Source organism: Amblyomma americanum, chromosome 3, assembly GCF_052857255.1.
Source record: "Amblyomma americanum isolate KBUSLIRL-KWMA chromosome 3, ASM5285725v1, whole genome shotgun sequence".
NCBI classification, from domain to species: domain Eukaryota; kingdom Metazoa; phylum Arthropoda; class Arachnida; order Ixodida; family Ixodidae; genus Amblyomma; species Amblyomma americanum.
This window is the reverse complement of record NC_135499.1, coordinates 66,473,977-66,489,478: the sequence shown is the minus strand read 5'-3', so window position 1 is coordinate 66,489,478 and position 15,502 is coordinate 66,473,977. Positions and strand designations below refer to the sequence as shown.

Here is a 15,502-nt window from a genome sequence, read left to right as displayed (position 1 = left end):
TCCCTTCCCTTGCGGCGCGGTTCAAGTGTCCGCCGAGATGTGAGACAGATACTGAGCCATTTTTTCCCTCAAAACCAATTTTGATTTCATTTCAACCCGAGCGGCGGTGAGCTTACCCCGCAGGAGGTGCCCTCCGCGCCACGAATGGCGCCCGCGTGGAGTTGCGTTCGCCCGTTGCTTATACTTAGTGGCGCAGACTGAGGAATAATTGTCTTGCAGCAAAGCTACAATGACCACGAACTCGCAGTTTCGCCGTGCTCGCAGTTTCGCCGTGCTCGCATTCTCACCGTGGCCGCACCTCACAACGTGACTAACCGCGTGACGAACAATGTGACAAGTCAGACATGAACTGGAGGCAATAAAGTGAATGAAAAATAATAGCCTCTCCCGTACCTCTATTGTATCACGGGTGTAATCCCAATAATAATAATAAAGATGTGGCTCTAAGGCAATAGTAATTTTGGCACCGAAGGGTGGAAAGAAATCAATAAGGGAAAGCTACTATAGCGACCCACAGCCGGGGGAGCGGGCCCGGGGAGACTTTCCTGATCTCCCCTCGGAAGGAGCGGAATGGGATGGATAAAAAGGTTATGGGACTTCGGATGGGAATGGGGGCAGCGAGTTTTTTTGTTCAGACCCTTCGATTGTCTCGACTCCATTGCTGGCCTGCCTGGCCAGGACAGGGAGGGCGTCAGGATTGCCCAATGGTGCGGTCCCCACTCATGGGATGCCCGACCACCCACAAACGCAACGGGCTCCGACCGCCGGAGACAGGAGAACCTACGGCGGGGTTAGCTAGCTGGGGCCCCTCCACGACACCTGGTTCCTCAGTCCGTACCGACTGCAGACTAGGGCGTCGGTTATTCGGACTCACAGGGGCTGTTTCGGACCGGCTACTAGCCATCGAATGCTTTTCCCAAACAGACAAACCTGAACTTGAAATCATGATTAACAAAGACTAACCAAGCTATGCCATGGCTTTCGCTACGTAGATCATGGCACAACCGAGCTAAGCCACGGCCAATTTTTAATTTTTTTCCTTTACACTTCGCCACAATTTTATGCTCTCTTAAGCGTCGTCCAAGTTTGCGCCTCAATATGCCGCAAAATTAAGCTGCGCTCAAATTTCGAATTGGGGAGTACCGTAATCGTCGGCAAAGTTTCCCCTCTTCTTTTTAATTTTTGTAACCACTGTCAGCGAGTGCGTGAGCGCCTGCAAAGATCTTTGTAGCGGGAGCTACGCTGGGCTACCAGTCGAACATTTCGCGGTACATGGGAGAGGAAAGTTGTGCGCACGCGGTGTTACCATGGCAACCGGAGAGGAGTAAGGAGCGGCGTTCGCATCGCCGTCGCCCCGGCCGCTCGCCCGCTCCACTGTCAACGCCGAGCGTGACGTCACGCGGATGAGCAATATGGTATCGGCGCATGGTAACCAGACACACCTCACCGCTGCGCCGCGTTCTTCGTCGCTGCCTCGCCGCACGCCGCTAACCCGAACCACGCGTCGCATGCGGAGCATTGCGTATAAAAGGCGATGTAATGGGCGTCTGTATCACAACGCTTGACATACATGCAGATAATGAGAGTCCGCCCCTGCTAAACGGTGGTACAGGCAAGAGAAGATTAACTCTTCCAATCCTGAGGCTGTCGCCTGGCACTTGGCTACTCACAAAGAGAGAATGAGAGTCAGAGGGCATATAGAGCAGCGGAGACGCCTGAACAGAGAGGAACGCCTTGCCAAACCGAGATGCCAGACTGCCGAGCGTAATAGACGGCGCATAGCCGCCGAGATGAAGCCTATGGAAGGCGTCGGTCAACGGGAACCAACTGAAGAGGATGTGAAGGCCCGTCGTGTGACTAATCACTCCATCCGAGTTTCCGAAAAACAAGCTCAGCCAGAGAAAGCTACCTCTCGCTAGGTATATCTTGGCATAGCCGAGCTAAGCCACTGGAAATTTTTTTTATGCAACTTTCAATACAGTACCGTCATGAGAGAAAACCGTGTTAGAGCGCGGACTCGCACATAATTTTGGATATTCCAGGGTCAGCTGAACAGTCATTGACTGCGCGTGCGTTCGTGCCACCGTAAATAACCTCTGAAGAAGACGACGAAACAGCAACGGAACTGATTCGAAGTGGAAGAAGCGTAATCAGCAGTGTGTGTGGCGGCGTCCGAGGAGCATCATGTGGCTGGTGGCAAGCCTTGTCGTCTTGGTCGGCATTCTCTTCGCGGGATATTACACCGGGATCGAGCTCCCCTTCGTCGGCATCACCTTCCGCAGCGCAGATAAACTCGACTGGTTGCCTTCATTTCACCTAGCCTCCGGAGACAACGCCGGGTCTAGGCAGCACTCAATGTTCCCTGCACCCAACACAAGCCTAGCTCGTAAGTCAAAAACACGTCCTTCCTCACGCTCGTAGATTTTCTTTGCCTTTGCTCGTAGACATCGAAATAATGATCGTCTTATGAAACGTTAACCTGACGAATAGAGAAGGAACTGGAATTTTATTTTCACCATGATACTTTCTGTGGAACAGAGAAATGGCGGCAGAAGCGTTTCTGACCCCATTCTCGCCTGCCTAGAGGCCACTAGTTGCAGCGGAATATCCGTTATAGAAAAAGGACACTGAAATGGCAGTGTTGCATTTTAATTTGGACAATGATTACCGTTTCAAATACCAAGCTTCATCGAAGCTGATGGACCGTTTTCTATTACATCACAAGCAATGAAGCGTTTGTATTCAAATGCCGTGATGCCCATTAACGAGTGAAAGGTACCCACGGCACACCTGTTGATACTGTAGTCTGGAGCACGCCTTCTGCTAGCCAGATGTGTTTGTGCATACTTCAGGTGGCCACTAAGCTGCAGACTGTCTCTGTCACACATTATGCTCCTAATGAGGAGTATCGCCATTCTTTAAATAATTCATAAATCGCGTAGACTGGTGATGAGAGGTACAGTATCGTGCATTTTTATCGTGAAGACTCAAAAATTTCCCCGCCTCAACCGCTGGCTCATTTGCGGTGAAACTGCACACAGAGCTTGCGTGTTAAGGTAACTTTTGTATCGTAGCAAGTTTGACAACGGTACTAACTGAGTTGAGCCGTGCCTGATGCTAAAACGTAATCGCCTGCGTCGAGATTGGCGAACCGAAACCAGCAAACGCCATTTTTTCGCCGAATGGGTGCAGGGGCGCCATCTGTTTTCTGCAGAGGAAAGCGTCACGAAAAGGCGCCGAGGAGCGTGTTGCAAGAAGCGCGGGCCATTTGAACATGCCGTTCCAGTCGTGAGAAATTGCGAGGCTAACCAAACCCATAGAAAACCATGCCACTTATCTGTGCGAAAGGAGCTGGATGGAGATGTGTGATGAACTTAGATCTAATATGAGCCTATCCAAAACCTGGGTCATTCTCTGGTGAATGATTAATCCAACCAAATCCAAGAAGGTGACAAGGCTAAATCAAACCAAAATCAAGCTTAATTTTAAAGAGAGCAATGAGGACCTCCTAGATAAGATTCGCAAAACCTATGTTGGTCAAGACCCAGGTTCTCCACTACCGGATTATGAAGGCGGAGTAAAGAGAAGCATTGATTCTCCGTTCGAGGTTGCAGCGGTGTGGGCAGCGTTAAAGGACCTGAAAAAGAAATCGGATCCAGGTGCTGACGGGATCACCAACACCACTCTGAACAACATGGATGATAATTCTCTTTTCTAACTGAGCTACTGAACAAGATTTGGGACGGGGAGGTCTTACCGCAGGAATGGAAAGTCTCTAAACTAGTAGTTATCCCTAAGCCAGGTAAAAGTCTTCATCTGGGCAACATGAGACTCATCTCTCTGACGTCTTGCTTGAGCAAGCTCATGAAAAAGGCGATGCAGACAAGCGTTTCGCGTTACATGAAGAGAGAGGGACTGTGGCCTATTGAAATGGTACGTTATAGACCGTGTCTTAGCGCACAAGACGTTATGTTAAGGCTTAAACATGATATACTTGATGATCCCGACTGAACTAAAGGGGACAGGGCAATCTTGGGGCTGCATCTTAAGAAAGCATTCGATAATCTTTAGCATAGATCTTTCCTCGAAGGCCTCAGTGGGGCCGGAGTAGGCATCAACTGCTTTAACTATGTCAAAAGATTCTTATGCAATCGAAAGACCACTATAAACTTTGTCGGGCTCTCCTTAAAGCGGATTGGGCTTGGCAATAAGGGGACCCCTCGAGGTTCAGTCCTCCCTCCAATGCTCTTCACTTTTGCCATGAGAGGACTATCCCACAAATTAAATAAAATTGAGGGGCTTAAGCACAGCATTTATGCCGGTGATATAACCATTTGGACAGCAGGGGGAACGAACGCTGACATCTTATACCGACTGCACGCAGCGGCAGATGTGGTTGAAAACTATGCTCTGGAGAGAGGGCTTTCCTGCTCCACTCAAAAATCTGAGATCTTCTCGCTTAATACCAAAGACCAGATGAAGAAAGAGACTCGCTTTCCTCACCTATACCGCACGTTAGAGGTTGTCGTTGGTGGTAGGTTAGTCTTAGGGTGGACACTATGAGAGCCCTTGGATACTTTCTACAGACGAACGGGCGTAACACAACCACTATCAAGAAGCTTACTACCTGTGTCGCCCAGGTCATAGGTATGTTTAGGCAGATCTCCCTCAGAAACAAATGCCTGCGAGAGCACTGTTTCCTGAGATTAGTACTAGCATTGGTAGTGAGTAGGATTGCATACGCGACTCCATTTCTGAATCCTAGTCAGCAATAGGAGGAGAAAATAGACACGTTAATACGAAATACACACAAAAGAGCTTTCGGCGTCCCACCTATGTCCTCAACAGAGAAACTGCTTAGTATGGGAGTCCACAATACCTGTGCGGAGATCGCCAGGGCAGTAAGAGAAGCGCAAATTTGGAGGCTTAGCTCCTCAATAGAAGGGAGGCAGATCCTCAATGACCTAGGGGAGAGCGAGAGGAAACCCCCGTATACTGCAGAGCTAATCCCCTTAGACATACGGAAGCATCTCAAAATTGCCAATATGCCTAAGAACATGCACTCGGAGCATGATAAAGAAAGGAGAAGACGTAAAGCTCGAACAATAATGAACAATCTTGCCCGGGACCCGCCAGGTTACATGGCCTGCGACGCAGCCTGTGGGTGTGATTACGCCTCCATCATTACCGCCGTTGATGGGAATGGGGACAAAGTGACTGTAGCATCGATTAATACTAGGAATGCGTTAGTAGTAGAGGAGGCGGCTATTGCCCTAGCATGTGTCAGTACCAAAGCGAAGATCATCTTCTCTGACAGTAAGGCAGCTGTTCACAACTTTTGTAAGAGGGTGGTCTCCAGTGAAGCCGCCAAAATACTAAAAAGATACCCCTCAAGCAGAGAGGTCTCCCTCATCTGGGTTCCTGCTGAGGCTGCTCTCAGCCTCGATCGAGAATTGTACATACGAGATGCTCTGGAAGTGCCCCTGAGTGGGAATAAGACCCTGTCATAATGTTTAAAGAAATAACCGAAACACCTAGACTAGATAGAAGAACACTCTAACTTCCAGGTAGGTCACTCACTCCAAAGGAGTGCAGGGCCTGGAGGAGGGTTCAGGTCAACAGATTCTTTCCGTACTCTATACTATATATGACGAGGACACTGGGGAGCCTGAGCTCTGCAGTAGCTGCCACAGAATGACTTCGCAAAATCACTTAATTTGGGAATGTCAGGATTCTCTTGGGGCTAAATCAAAAAGCTTCTCAGGCCTTGCCACCAGGGAAGAGCTGATCAGGAGCCACTACCCGGATCAGCAAAGACTCATCATCCGTCAGGCGGAGACAGCGTACTACAAGACTCTGTCCGTGGTCTCCGGTGCTGAGAGCTGGCTGGGAGGCACCCCCTCCTAATTGCTGCGCCCCTACCGAGAGGTCCCATGATGATGGAAATAAATTTCATTCATTCATTCATTCATTTAACTGAAGCGCTTCCAACATTTTCGGCTAACTGAGCGGAAAAATTATCAGAACAACTCATTTAACGAGCCTTTACATTTCAAAGGATATTGTTTGATCTCTTTTTCTGCTGATTGACTTTATCCAATTAAGCTCATATCGTATGCTTCCGTGACTCTCTGAAAGCATCGGAGGGTGACAGCAGAAAACAGATGGCGCCACTGCCGCCCTTCACCGCACGGTGAGCATGGTGGCAACTGCTATCACCCCATCCGGTTTCAAAAGCGAAGCTCCTATATTCCGTCCACCCACCCATCCAGAAAAAAACAAAACGACGTTTTGGGGTTTCGGTTCGCACCCGCCGCGGTGGCTCAGTGGTTAGGGCGCTCGACTACTGATCCGGAGTTCCCGGGCTCGAACCCGACCACGGCGGCTGCGTTTTTATGGAGGAAAAACGCTAAGGCGCCCGTGTGCTGTGCGATGTCAGTGCACGTTAATGATCCCCAGGTGGTCGAAATTATTCCGGAGCCCTCCACTACGGCACCTCCTTCTTCCTTTCTTCTTTCACTCCCTCCCTTATCCCTTCCCTAACGGCGCGGTTCAGGTGTCCAACGATATATGAGACAGATACTGCGCCATTTCCTTTCCCCAAAAAACCAATTATTAATATTTCAGTTCGCCGATCTCGACGGAGACGATTACGTTTTCGCATCATGCACGGCTCAACTAAATAAGTATTGTTGAAAAACGCTGAATCCACAAAGGACCGAGTGAAACACTCGGACACTCGGTTCGAAAACCTGAGAAGAGCTAGACTCCAACCAGACTAAGAGACATATGCTATATGCAAGGAGAAATGTATGCCACCACTGCAAGAGTGCACGACGAATGGTTGCTTCCGAATTGTGATATGAATTTTTTTTCTGGGGAAAATAAATGGCGCATTAACTGTCTCACATGTCAACCGGGCCTGAAGGGAAGAGGCAGAGATACTGGGAAGGCGTACAAGTCAACGAGCATATGTCGTCGGTTCGAAACCCTGTCGCCAGCTAGCCTCCAACTGTGGTCTGTGCTTCTATGTCTTCTAATGTCGCAGAAAATGTCTTTAGTCCTGTATACTCATACGTCGATTTCGCCGTTAGACTTTCTTCAGTGTGCAAGATATTGGTGATTAAGTATAGTATTGGTCTTTTTGAATCCATGTCCCTCAGTTACATTTAACCTGCATTATTACTGTTTATCAATATGTGGTATTTTGTGTTTTAATTACTGTCTATTGCATGCTCTTAACTTTGTACAGTTTCAATCGCAGCTGCATTATTCTGCTGTTACTTGTTGCCAAGAAGAAAGGGGTAGGAACCATTGTCAAGCTGCTCTAGAAGCAGCTTTTTGCTCTTATATATCCTTACATTTATTTCTGTACTGAAAGAAATGCGAAATAAATTAATTTGATTTGATTTGATTTTAACTGGACTAGCGCATGTAAGCTATATGCAACAAGAAATCGTATGACACTGCCCGGAACGCTGTACAACAAATGGTCGCGTCACAATTTTAGCACGAATATAGTAGTGAAAACTGGCGCAACATTGAGGTCAGCATTGTGGTATATATATCGACGAACGACACGTATACGATTGTCTAAAATGGCTGTGCTTGGCATGCTGTGTGCATCCCACAGCCGCTTGATAACGTCACCATATTTTTCATGCCTTCCTAAGATTTTCTGTACTATCTGCGAGCCCACTCATACACATGCTGCGTGCTTTCCTGGTAATGGAATCAGTAATGCTTTCGCATTAAAACAAACGAGAGAGGACAATATTTGCTGGCTGCGACTTTCCACCGAACTGCCTGGCGCTCTTATAAGCGTGTTCGGGAATCGCAGTGCCGTGCGCTGCCGTTCCGCCGCTCGAGAGATCCGTGACTTGTGCTCATCGAGTTTCTGAACAATACCGAGAGGGAAAGCTGGCGGCACCGTCTATTCAGGTTCCTAAAAAAGCCCTTGATCCACCGCGGGGACGTTAGGAAAATGAGGTTATTATGAGGTTAGGTTATTTGGCTCGACTAAGGTTAGGCCGAAAACGAGAATTCTGACTCGGAATCAGCAGTTTCGCAGTGCGGGTCTTGACTGCGCACCGATCGAATTGTTTTGATTGTGCGTTTTTCGCTTCTATAATAAACCAAACACATTTGACAGAATGTTGTGGACAGCCTTAATATTCGAAGTCCTGCACAGAAAGGCAGTTATACAGTAGAACCGTAACAATCCGTTGATGTAAATGAACTTGACTGCTTTTTCCGGATTCTGTTCCAGGAGATGATAACAAAACATACAAGATAGCTATCTGGAGGTTTTAGAATTGGTGTGGCTCATATCTTGCTTTAATGCCAGTCCTCGAGTTGAGTATCACGACAGTTACGAAGCATGTTATGCTTTATCAATTTATGAGAAAATTAGACGAGACACTGAAGCTCCGCCTTAAAGGTATGGCGCGATAGGAATATCGATACAATATTGAAGGTATCCGAAGAGTTGTACACAAATCTATTCAGCAGCGAAAGTAATCAGGGTGTTAATGCAAGAGGCAGTAGAGCACAGCACTAGGACGTCCCCCGAGTAAAGAAAGAGGAAGTAAATAAAGCTTTAGGAGCAATGCAAAGGGGGAAAGCAGCTGGTGAGGATCAGGTAACGACAGATCTGTTGAAGGACGGAGGGGAAATTATGCTAGAAAATCTAGCTACCCTGTATACGCAAAGCCTTATGACCTCGAATTTACCGGAAGCTTGGAAGAACGCACATATTATCTTAATTCGTAATGAAAAATCCAGGCGCTAACAAACAACGACACAAGGGGGACACAGCGCTTACTCGCAACTGCAAGAATTTTTGTTCAGAGGCTTCAATATATGCAACAAAAACCAAAACAAAGCCCGAGTAATCCCACGCCACATTCCGACCGATGTGCAGGAAAAGATGAACACGCGGTTTTCAATCGCTCTTTCAAAAAACTTATCTCTCTAACAGACAAGCCAACTGAACGGTCACTAATACATGTATGCCCGTTTCCACGATATGATAGGCTTCAACTATTTCCCGCGCTACACGATCTCGGTGACGAAAAAGAACACACGTTTTGGAAAAGAGTGGCGAGCATTTCTTCTTGCGCTTGCTGCTGTTACGACAATGAAGAACCATATTGTTTGAAGTGTCACCTTTTTCCATATTTCCGGCATGCTCCATCAGCCACACATTCAAACATCGACCGCTCTGGCCTTTGTACACTTTTCCGCACGACAGCTTGATTTTGTACACTGTGCCCACTTTGCACTCGACGTACGGTGATGTATGTCTGACAGCACATCCTCTTCTTTTCTTTGCGCCCTGCTCCGCCTTAGCTTCAATGGTGGGGCATAAAGTTGACAATTTTTTGGGAGCCGAAAACATGACCCGAATGCCATACCTGCCATCAACTTTCTTAATCCCGTGTGAAATTCGATGCACATACCGTACTACAACGGGTTTGCTGTGTTATTTTGTGTCATTTTTCCCCTGGCCCTTTAGCCAGCGAATAACCTTCTCGCTGGCTCTGCCGATCACGTGACCTGGATATTTGCTGTTAATCAGTCTTTCCCCTTCATACTCGACGCTTTCCTTGATGCGTAGGTTGCATGGAAAATACGGACGCGCCTTAATTATCACTCTGATGCCAACCATAGGTCTTTTTTTTTGATGAGCGATATCGACAGAAAATTTAAGAGCTGAATCAAGAATAACGCCAAGAAAGTTGGTGTTATCAGAAGCCGGGACATTATAAGAACAAAGGGTTAACGTAAGAGGACACGAAATAATTTTCTGGCTACTTTTGAAGACTATGAATTTCGCTTTAGCGGGATTAAACACTGATTATCAGTACACCATTTAGCTGCATTACTTAGAACGGCATTCAATTCAAGAGTAATATCATCTATAGACGTATTAGGCAATGACACGGTAGATTCATTAGCACTGGACACAGTGAGCTGGACTAAAAGAATTGGGGAAGGTCATTAATATATAGTATGAATTGTAAGGGTCCTAAAATAGAACCAGCGTATAAGACACAGTGAGTTGGACTAATAGAATTAGGAAGGTCATTAATATTTAGTATGGATAGTAAGAGTCCTAAAATAGAGCCGTGAGGAACAGCTTGGTTAATAGTTTTAGCTTGTCAGGATCTTCCACCAATATCGATTATCTGTTGACAATCTTGCAAACAGCAAAAAGATAATAGGCACCTTTAGCATACCGTGTACCATGTTACCGTTAGCGTTACCGGAGTACCGGGATCCCGCCCACTGTCAGTGAGCACGCGATGATTGGTCCCGATGCGGGAAGCGTGCGTACAGCTGCCTATGGTGCCTCGATGCCAGCGCCGCCGTTAAGGGTGGAGACAACCTCAAAGGCGCCGCCATATTGAAGCACACGGGATCGGCTGCGCTAGCGTTCGTAACGGCGCCGTTCATACTCTCGGCGCGCTTCGAGTGCTTTGACTTGAACAATCGTTTTCACCAATATTGCACAGCGCATCTTTTCACTCATGAAAGCCACTTTAACATCCGAGGGTCGAATACGTAATTGTACCAATTAATTTTAGGGCCCCGAGTGGTCGAAGTTGAACAATTAGAGTGCCATCTGTTGGCTGTCATTTTAAAGATCCGCTGCCAGCAGGTGCTGCCGTTCCGTGCGAGTGGAAGAACTGTTTTCTTTTTTTTTCTACGTGGTTCTTGGTTTTTCAAATCCTGCGCTTTGATAACAGCCGCTCGCGCGCGGCGGTTGGTTTAGCTTTTGTCGCGCGGGCTGTTTCCGTTTGTTGTGCTCGCAAAGACTAAACTTGTCTGCTTTTTAATCTTTCAAAGTGTAGCTTCGAGCGGTTCGCCTGTTTATTGCACACAGGGATGCAATTACATCTGTTTACAGGGCGGCGCTGGTATATACAAACGATGCCGCGCATACCAACGTTGCCACTGCGCCTGCGTTTTCTTTCTCGAGGCCCACGAAAACTGACTGGACCTCGTTGGCGGTAGGATAAACCACTACTGCAAGTTTTCCACACGTTTCATTTTTATGGCAGGCGCCCAACCACCGAGCGTTCTTTTGAGCGCTCATATGCAGACTTCGCTTGGGCTCGACCAGAAAAGGTTTATTAAAAAAACTGCAATTTTCACGATGCCAATGCATGCAATTCCTATTTTGCCTGCAAAATTGGGTGGTGACGGTTTAAGCTGTTGAAAATAACTGCTACCTAAAGGTTGAGCTTCATTACTGGTGCAGGAAAATATGTAACCTAGCTTGTCAACCTCACCTCTTACAGACAGAAGAGGCTACAAAACAAAAAAAGCTAATTATTTATTTAATGTCAAGGGCAGTCAACCATGAAAAAACGCAAACTACAATACAAGTAAACAAGACAGAGGGACAGAAAAGTGGGGTATGTACTGTGTGATTTAACCTTAAAAGGAAAGCATAAAAGCAAAACATGAAAAAAGATGAAAATCAGCACATAAGCGAGCAAGACATAGAGTCAAAAGCTGCTATGTACACTGTGGTGTAACCTTTGCAACAAACATGAAAAAAAAGCACGAAGAAATATTCAAACTGCAAAATAAGCCATCAAGTCAGTGGTAAAAAAAGCAGCTGTTTACGGTGCGGTGTAACATTTAAAGCAAGGTACTGTACGGCAAGGTCACTACAGCCACAGTCTTGGTGCCATAACCGTCGTCAGAATCATCAGTCTCGTTTAGCCAGCGGAGGTAGGAACGCAGTCGCATGACAACAAAACGGCACATCAGTTTTCTCATAACGCTTTGGTGGTCAGGGCACTCACTAGGTGGCAGAGAAACTGATCGCTCAATAAGGCTCGTCACTGTATTGATTTGGTGATCCAAATGACAAATATCATTTTCCTGTGAAAATTTCTTGTACACATTCACAGGAAGAAACAAAACGCAGTACCGCATGGCTTACATACACCAAATTTCTAGACGCTTGATTGTACTCCTTGAGCTACACAAGAGCATGCTCATCGGAAACCTCATCAGCAATGAGGGTCTCAGTACAGGCAGAGCATGGTTTGTTAGTAGAGATAAAAGACTTCACCAAATACCCTGCCAAGTGAGCAATGATGTCATTTTCTACAAGAGACAATGGCTCGCCCTTTGTGCATTCATCATCGTGCGAGGGTGCTTGAAATTCTTTCTGGACCTTCTTAATCTCTGCTGAGAAGAAATCTAGTAAGTAGTTGCTGTCGTCAGCTTCATAACAAGAGTTCTTAGGTACCTTGAGAAACTGGCTAACTGACACAATTCTGAGCGCATTTTTGACATCATATGCATTGGGCACGGGAGAAATCCCCAAGATGACCGAAAACAAGTTCTGCAGGCAATCTTGGGCCAATCGTACTGTCAAGAAGAATGCGTAGCCACATTTATTAAGCAGAAATTCATGCAGTTGAAGCACTACAGCAGTGGACATTAGCACCCCTGCCTGGCATGATTTCCAGAGTTTTTGATTCCAATGCCTAAGCTCTCAATGACTTCAACAGCGAGTTTCGGTGTTGCAATAGCCTCTTCATATTTACTTTCATTTGATAAGCTCAGAGCAACAACAGGGTGCCGTGCAGTCATGATTGTGTGCCATTTGAAAATGGCTTCACAAAACCAGGCTGTTGTTTCAGCCTCGGGCGGCAGCTTCATGCGCTCTACAAAGTACCTTATACTGCAGGTGCTTCCCGAAATAACTGAACAGCTACCCCTACCTTCATCTTTGTGAAGTGACCGTTGGAAATTTGCACGGTACTCAGGTTAGGTGCCACCTTCAGTTGTTCTGTGTCCATCGTTAGGACTGCTTCTATGTACTCAATCGACACATCACTGCTTCGTAAATTTTACTTTGCCACTATTTCTTCACCACGTTTCATGGGATCTTTTCGCACAAGGTGCCCTCTAATATTTTTTAGTACATGTGAAGGATCCGGCATAAAAAACAATGGCATGGAATTGTAACATGGGTGGGGAACAGTACATGTAGTGACAGAGTATCGGGAGCTTGACAGGTTTGTACTCCGCCACATCGCACGGTTGGAGCTCCCCATGTCGCATGTCACGCACAGCACACGCAAAGAAATGTCTGCACAAAGGTTGATTAAATGGAAGACAATGTCTCTCAGCTTCTCTCCAAATTTACAAAAGCACCTGTGTAGTGATAAGCAATCACCTGCTTCCAGCGTGTGTTTAGGCCTCCAACCATAAAGACGAGTACATGGTTTGCTGCTCGGTCGGTTTCAGGGAGCGTCACCTTGCCAAGGAACCCGTCACCACTGCGGTCAAGCTCGACATCCTTCCGAATGTCGATTTCATCGAGGAATATGACGCAGTCTTTTTCAATGTTTGACATTGCGGCCACTTTCACTTTCGTCATATTTACTATATCAATCAAAACGCCGGGCTTAAATGACAGGTGCGGCAGTCGTCTGCAGAGTGTTCTTCGTGAGGGAAGAGGGTTGCTCTGTTCTAAAATTAAGTCGTAGCCTGCAGAGCCACAAGCAAATTTGAGTTGCAGCGCTTTCTTTATGGTTTCTGCACTTCATGTACTACCTTTCCGGCTCTTTCTCTTCAAGGCAGCCTCCTGGTCCTAGTTCAAGAAAGCTAAATTGTTGGTCAAGCGCAGAGAGATCTTTTTCTAGCCGCTTTGATTTTCTGGCAGCAGTCTTCAACTTCTTTTTGCTGTCGACAAGTTTTCATGCAAATCAGTATTTTCTTTTTCGCATCTTGCAGAGCTTTTTGTAGCTCACATGCATAGAGCGAGGAAATACCTTCATTGCTCTCATGCTCGACTGCACTTTCTTCGAAAGAAGAGGTACTGTCTCGACTCAGTTCCGCGGCGTCTTCTTGGTCGGCGTCTGTAGGAACTGTTGAGGTCGAGTTGGTGCCTTCCACGCCAGCAGGTGCACATTCGGCAGGCCGTCTCGTAGGCAGTTTCCTTCGCTTAGGTTGAGCTGAATTAATAATAACAATAAAAAAGACGTCTCAATGCTTATTGCAATAACTGCAAATTGTGGAAATAATACGCTCCAGTACAATTATTACTCACGTCTAAAGTCAAACAGCGTGGGCAGAGCTGTAGACTTTAACAGGCGGCGTCCATTCGGTCGATTTCTCTCAAACTGGTCCTCTTCAAAGTGGAGCTAATAAATAAATAAAACACCAAATGTGATTATTCACGTTTGTTTGGACTGATAAAAAAGTACTCGTAAAAATAACCAGTTATTTAACGTGCTTAACACAAAATGTTCATTAAAAATGTTGCTGTTTTACCGAACCTCGCACGTTTAAAAACTACGCGCAGGCTACGACGGATGTTGAGCCAGAAAGCTCAGAAAAAATTTGACCCATAATATGCGCTAGCTGCACGTTTACATGAGCACATCCTGCTTAGGCATTTAGCTCTTTCACAGAATAGTAACCACGATCGGGTATGAACATTCAACGATAAGGTCTGCTTACGAACAGCGTAGCGCAAATATGCCCTGCGACAATAACATCGGCTACGTCGCTTTCGAATAGTACGAGGCAATCATGTACCAATAAAAAAAATCCTCTATGCACTTTGACATGGGAGCCGCAGTATATCTACTGAGAGCTCGGGGAAAACCGCAGGGCTTCGAGCGGCACCAGCACAACAGCCGCGCTCTCCAGACGAAGCAGTGCGTGCGTTCAGTAGCAAATAACGAGCACTTAAATTTTCTTTCGTCTATTTTTCGCTCAACACAAAAGTAACTCTGCTGTCTAAACAACAGCGATGCGAACTTCTATGGAAAAGAAACGCCAGTGCTTCCCGTGAAAATATAAAACAGTCGTGCGACGTTACAATTTTTTGCTGGTGTTAAAGTATTCCGCGAATAAAAAACATCATCGTCCGACTCTATAACCAGGGCACTACTCGCATAGGAAAGCGAAGTTCAAAACGAAAAACACGCTCGCACCCCTACCTATACGCTGCCTACGCAGCAGCGGCGTACACGTTTGCTTTGATTGCAGAATGCGGGTCGATAAGACTTAACTGTTTCGCAACTCACCTCGCAGATATACGAGCTGTCAGTTGCGTTCCGCCGATCCCGCTTTACTTGAGTTTCCCATTTCTTTCTCTGCTCCGAGTCCCGGGAGAAGCGAAAACAACGCAGGGCTTTACGTGTTGACCCGGAGCACATTGGCACATAACAGCCCTTCATGATGGCTCAGTGGACTTGACAAGCTCAACAATCATGCGGTCGAGCATTCTCAAAACAAGTAAAACCACCAGCGAGTAATCCGCAGCCACTGTGCCTGGAACAACGCAAGCACAGCTGCTTGTACCGAGCAACAGCGCCGGCCCGCTGTGATTCAAAATGGCGTCGCAGCGAGAAAAGGCGGCGTGGGTGCGGTCAAAAGATGGCACCCGCCTGAACGTCGGCGCTGGCACCGAGGCACCCTACAGATGCCGGGTACTTGGCGCCATCTGGTGCCGCCGGGG

At 46.8% G+C, this 15,502-nt stretch overlaps 1 protein-coding gene and 1 long non-coding RNA gene across 3 annotated transcripts in view; one reads left to right on the top strand and one right to left on the bottom strand.

Annotated features, from left to right (window-relative positions):
• The first annotated feature begins 2,172 nt into the window (after positions 1-2,172).
• LOC144123021 (uncharacterized) overlaps positions 2,173-15,502 on the top strand; it is a 134,001-nt gene continuing 120,671 nt past the window's right edge. For both annotated transcript variants that reach the window (XM_077655947.1, XM_077655946.1), the window contains exon 1: positions 2,173-2,386. In XM_077655947.1, coding sequence (XP_077512073.1) covers positions 2,185-2,386 — 202 coding nt within the window. In that variant the 5' untranslated portion in view covers positions 2,173-2,184. The remainder of the gene's footprint in view (positions 2,387-15,502) is intronic.
• On the bottom strand, positions 11,198-15,407 carry LOC144124638 (uncharacterized). The gene is made up of 3 exons (XR_013313245.1): positions 15,069-15,407; positions 14,084-14,177; positions 11,198-13,988 (listed from the first exon to the last, which is right to left on the bottom strand). It is a non-coding gene; the product is annotated as an uncharacterized LOC144124638 (long non-coding RNA).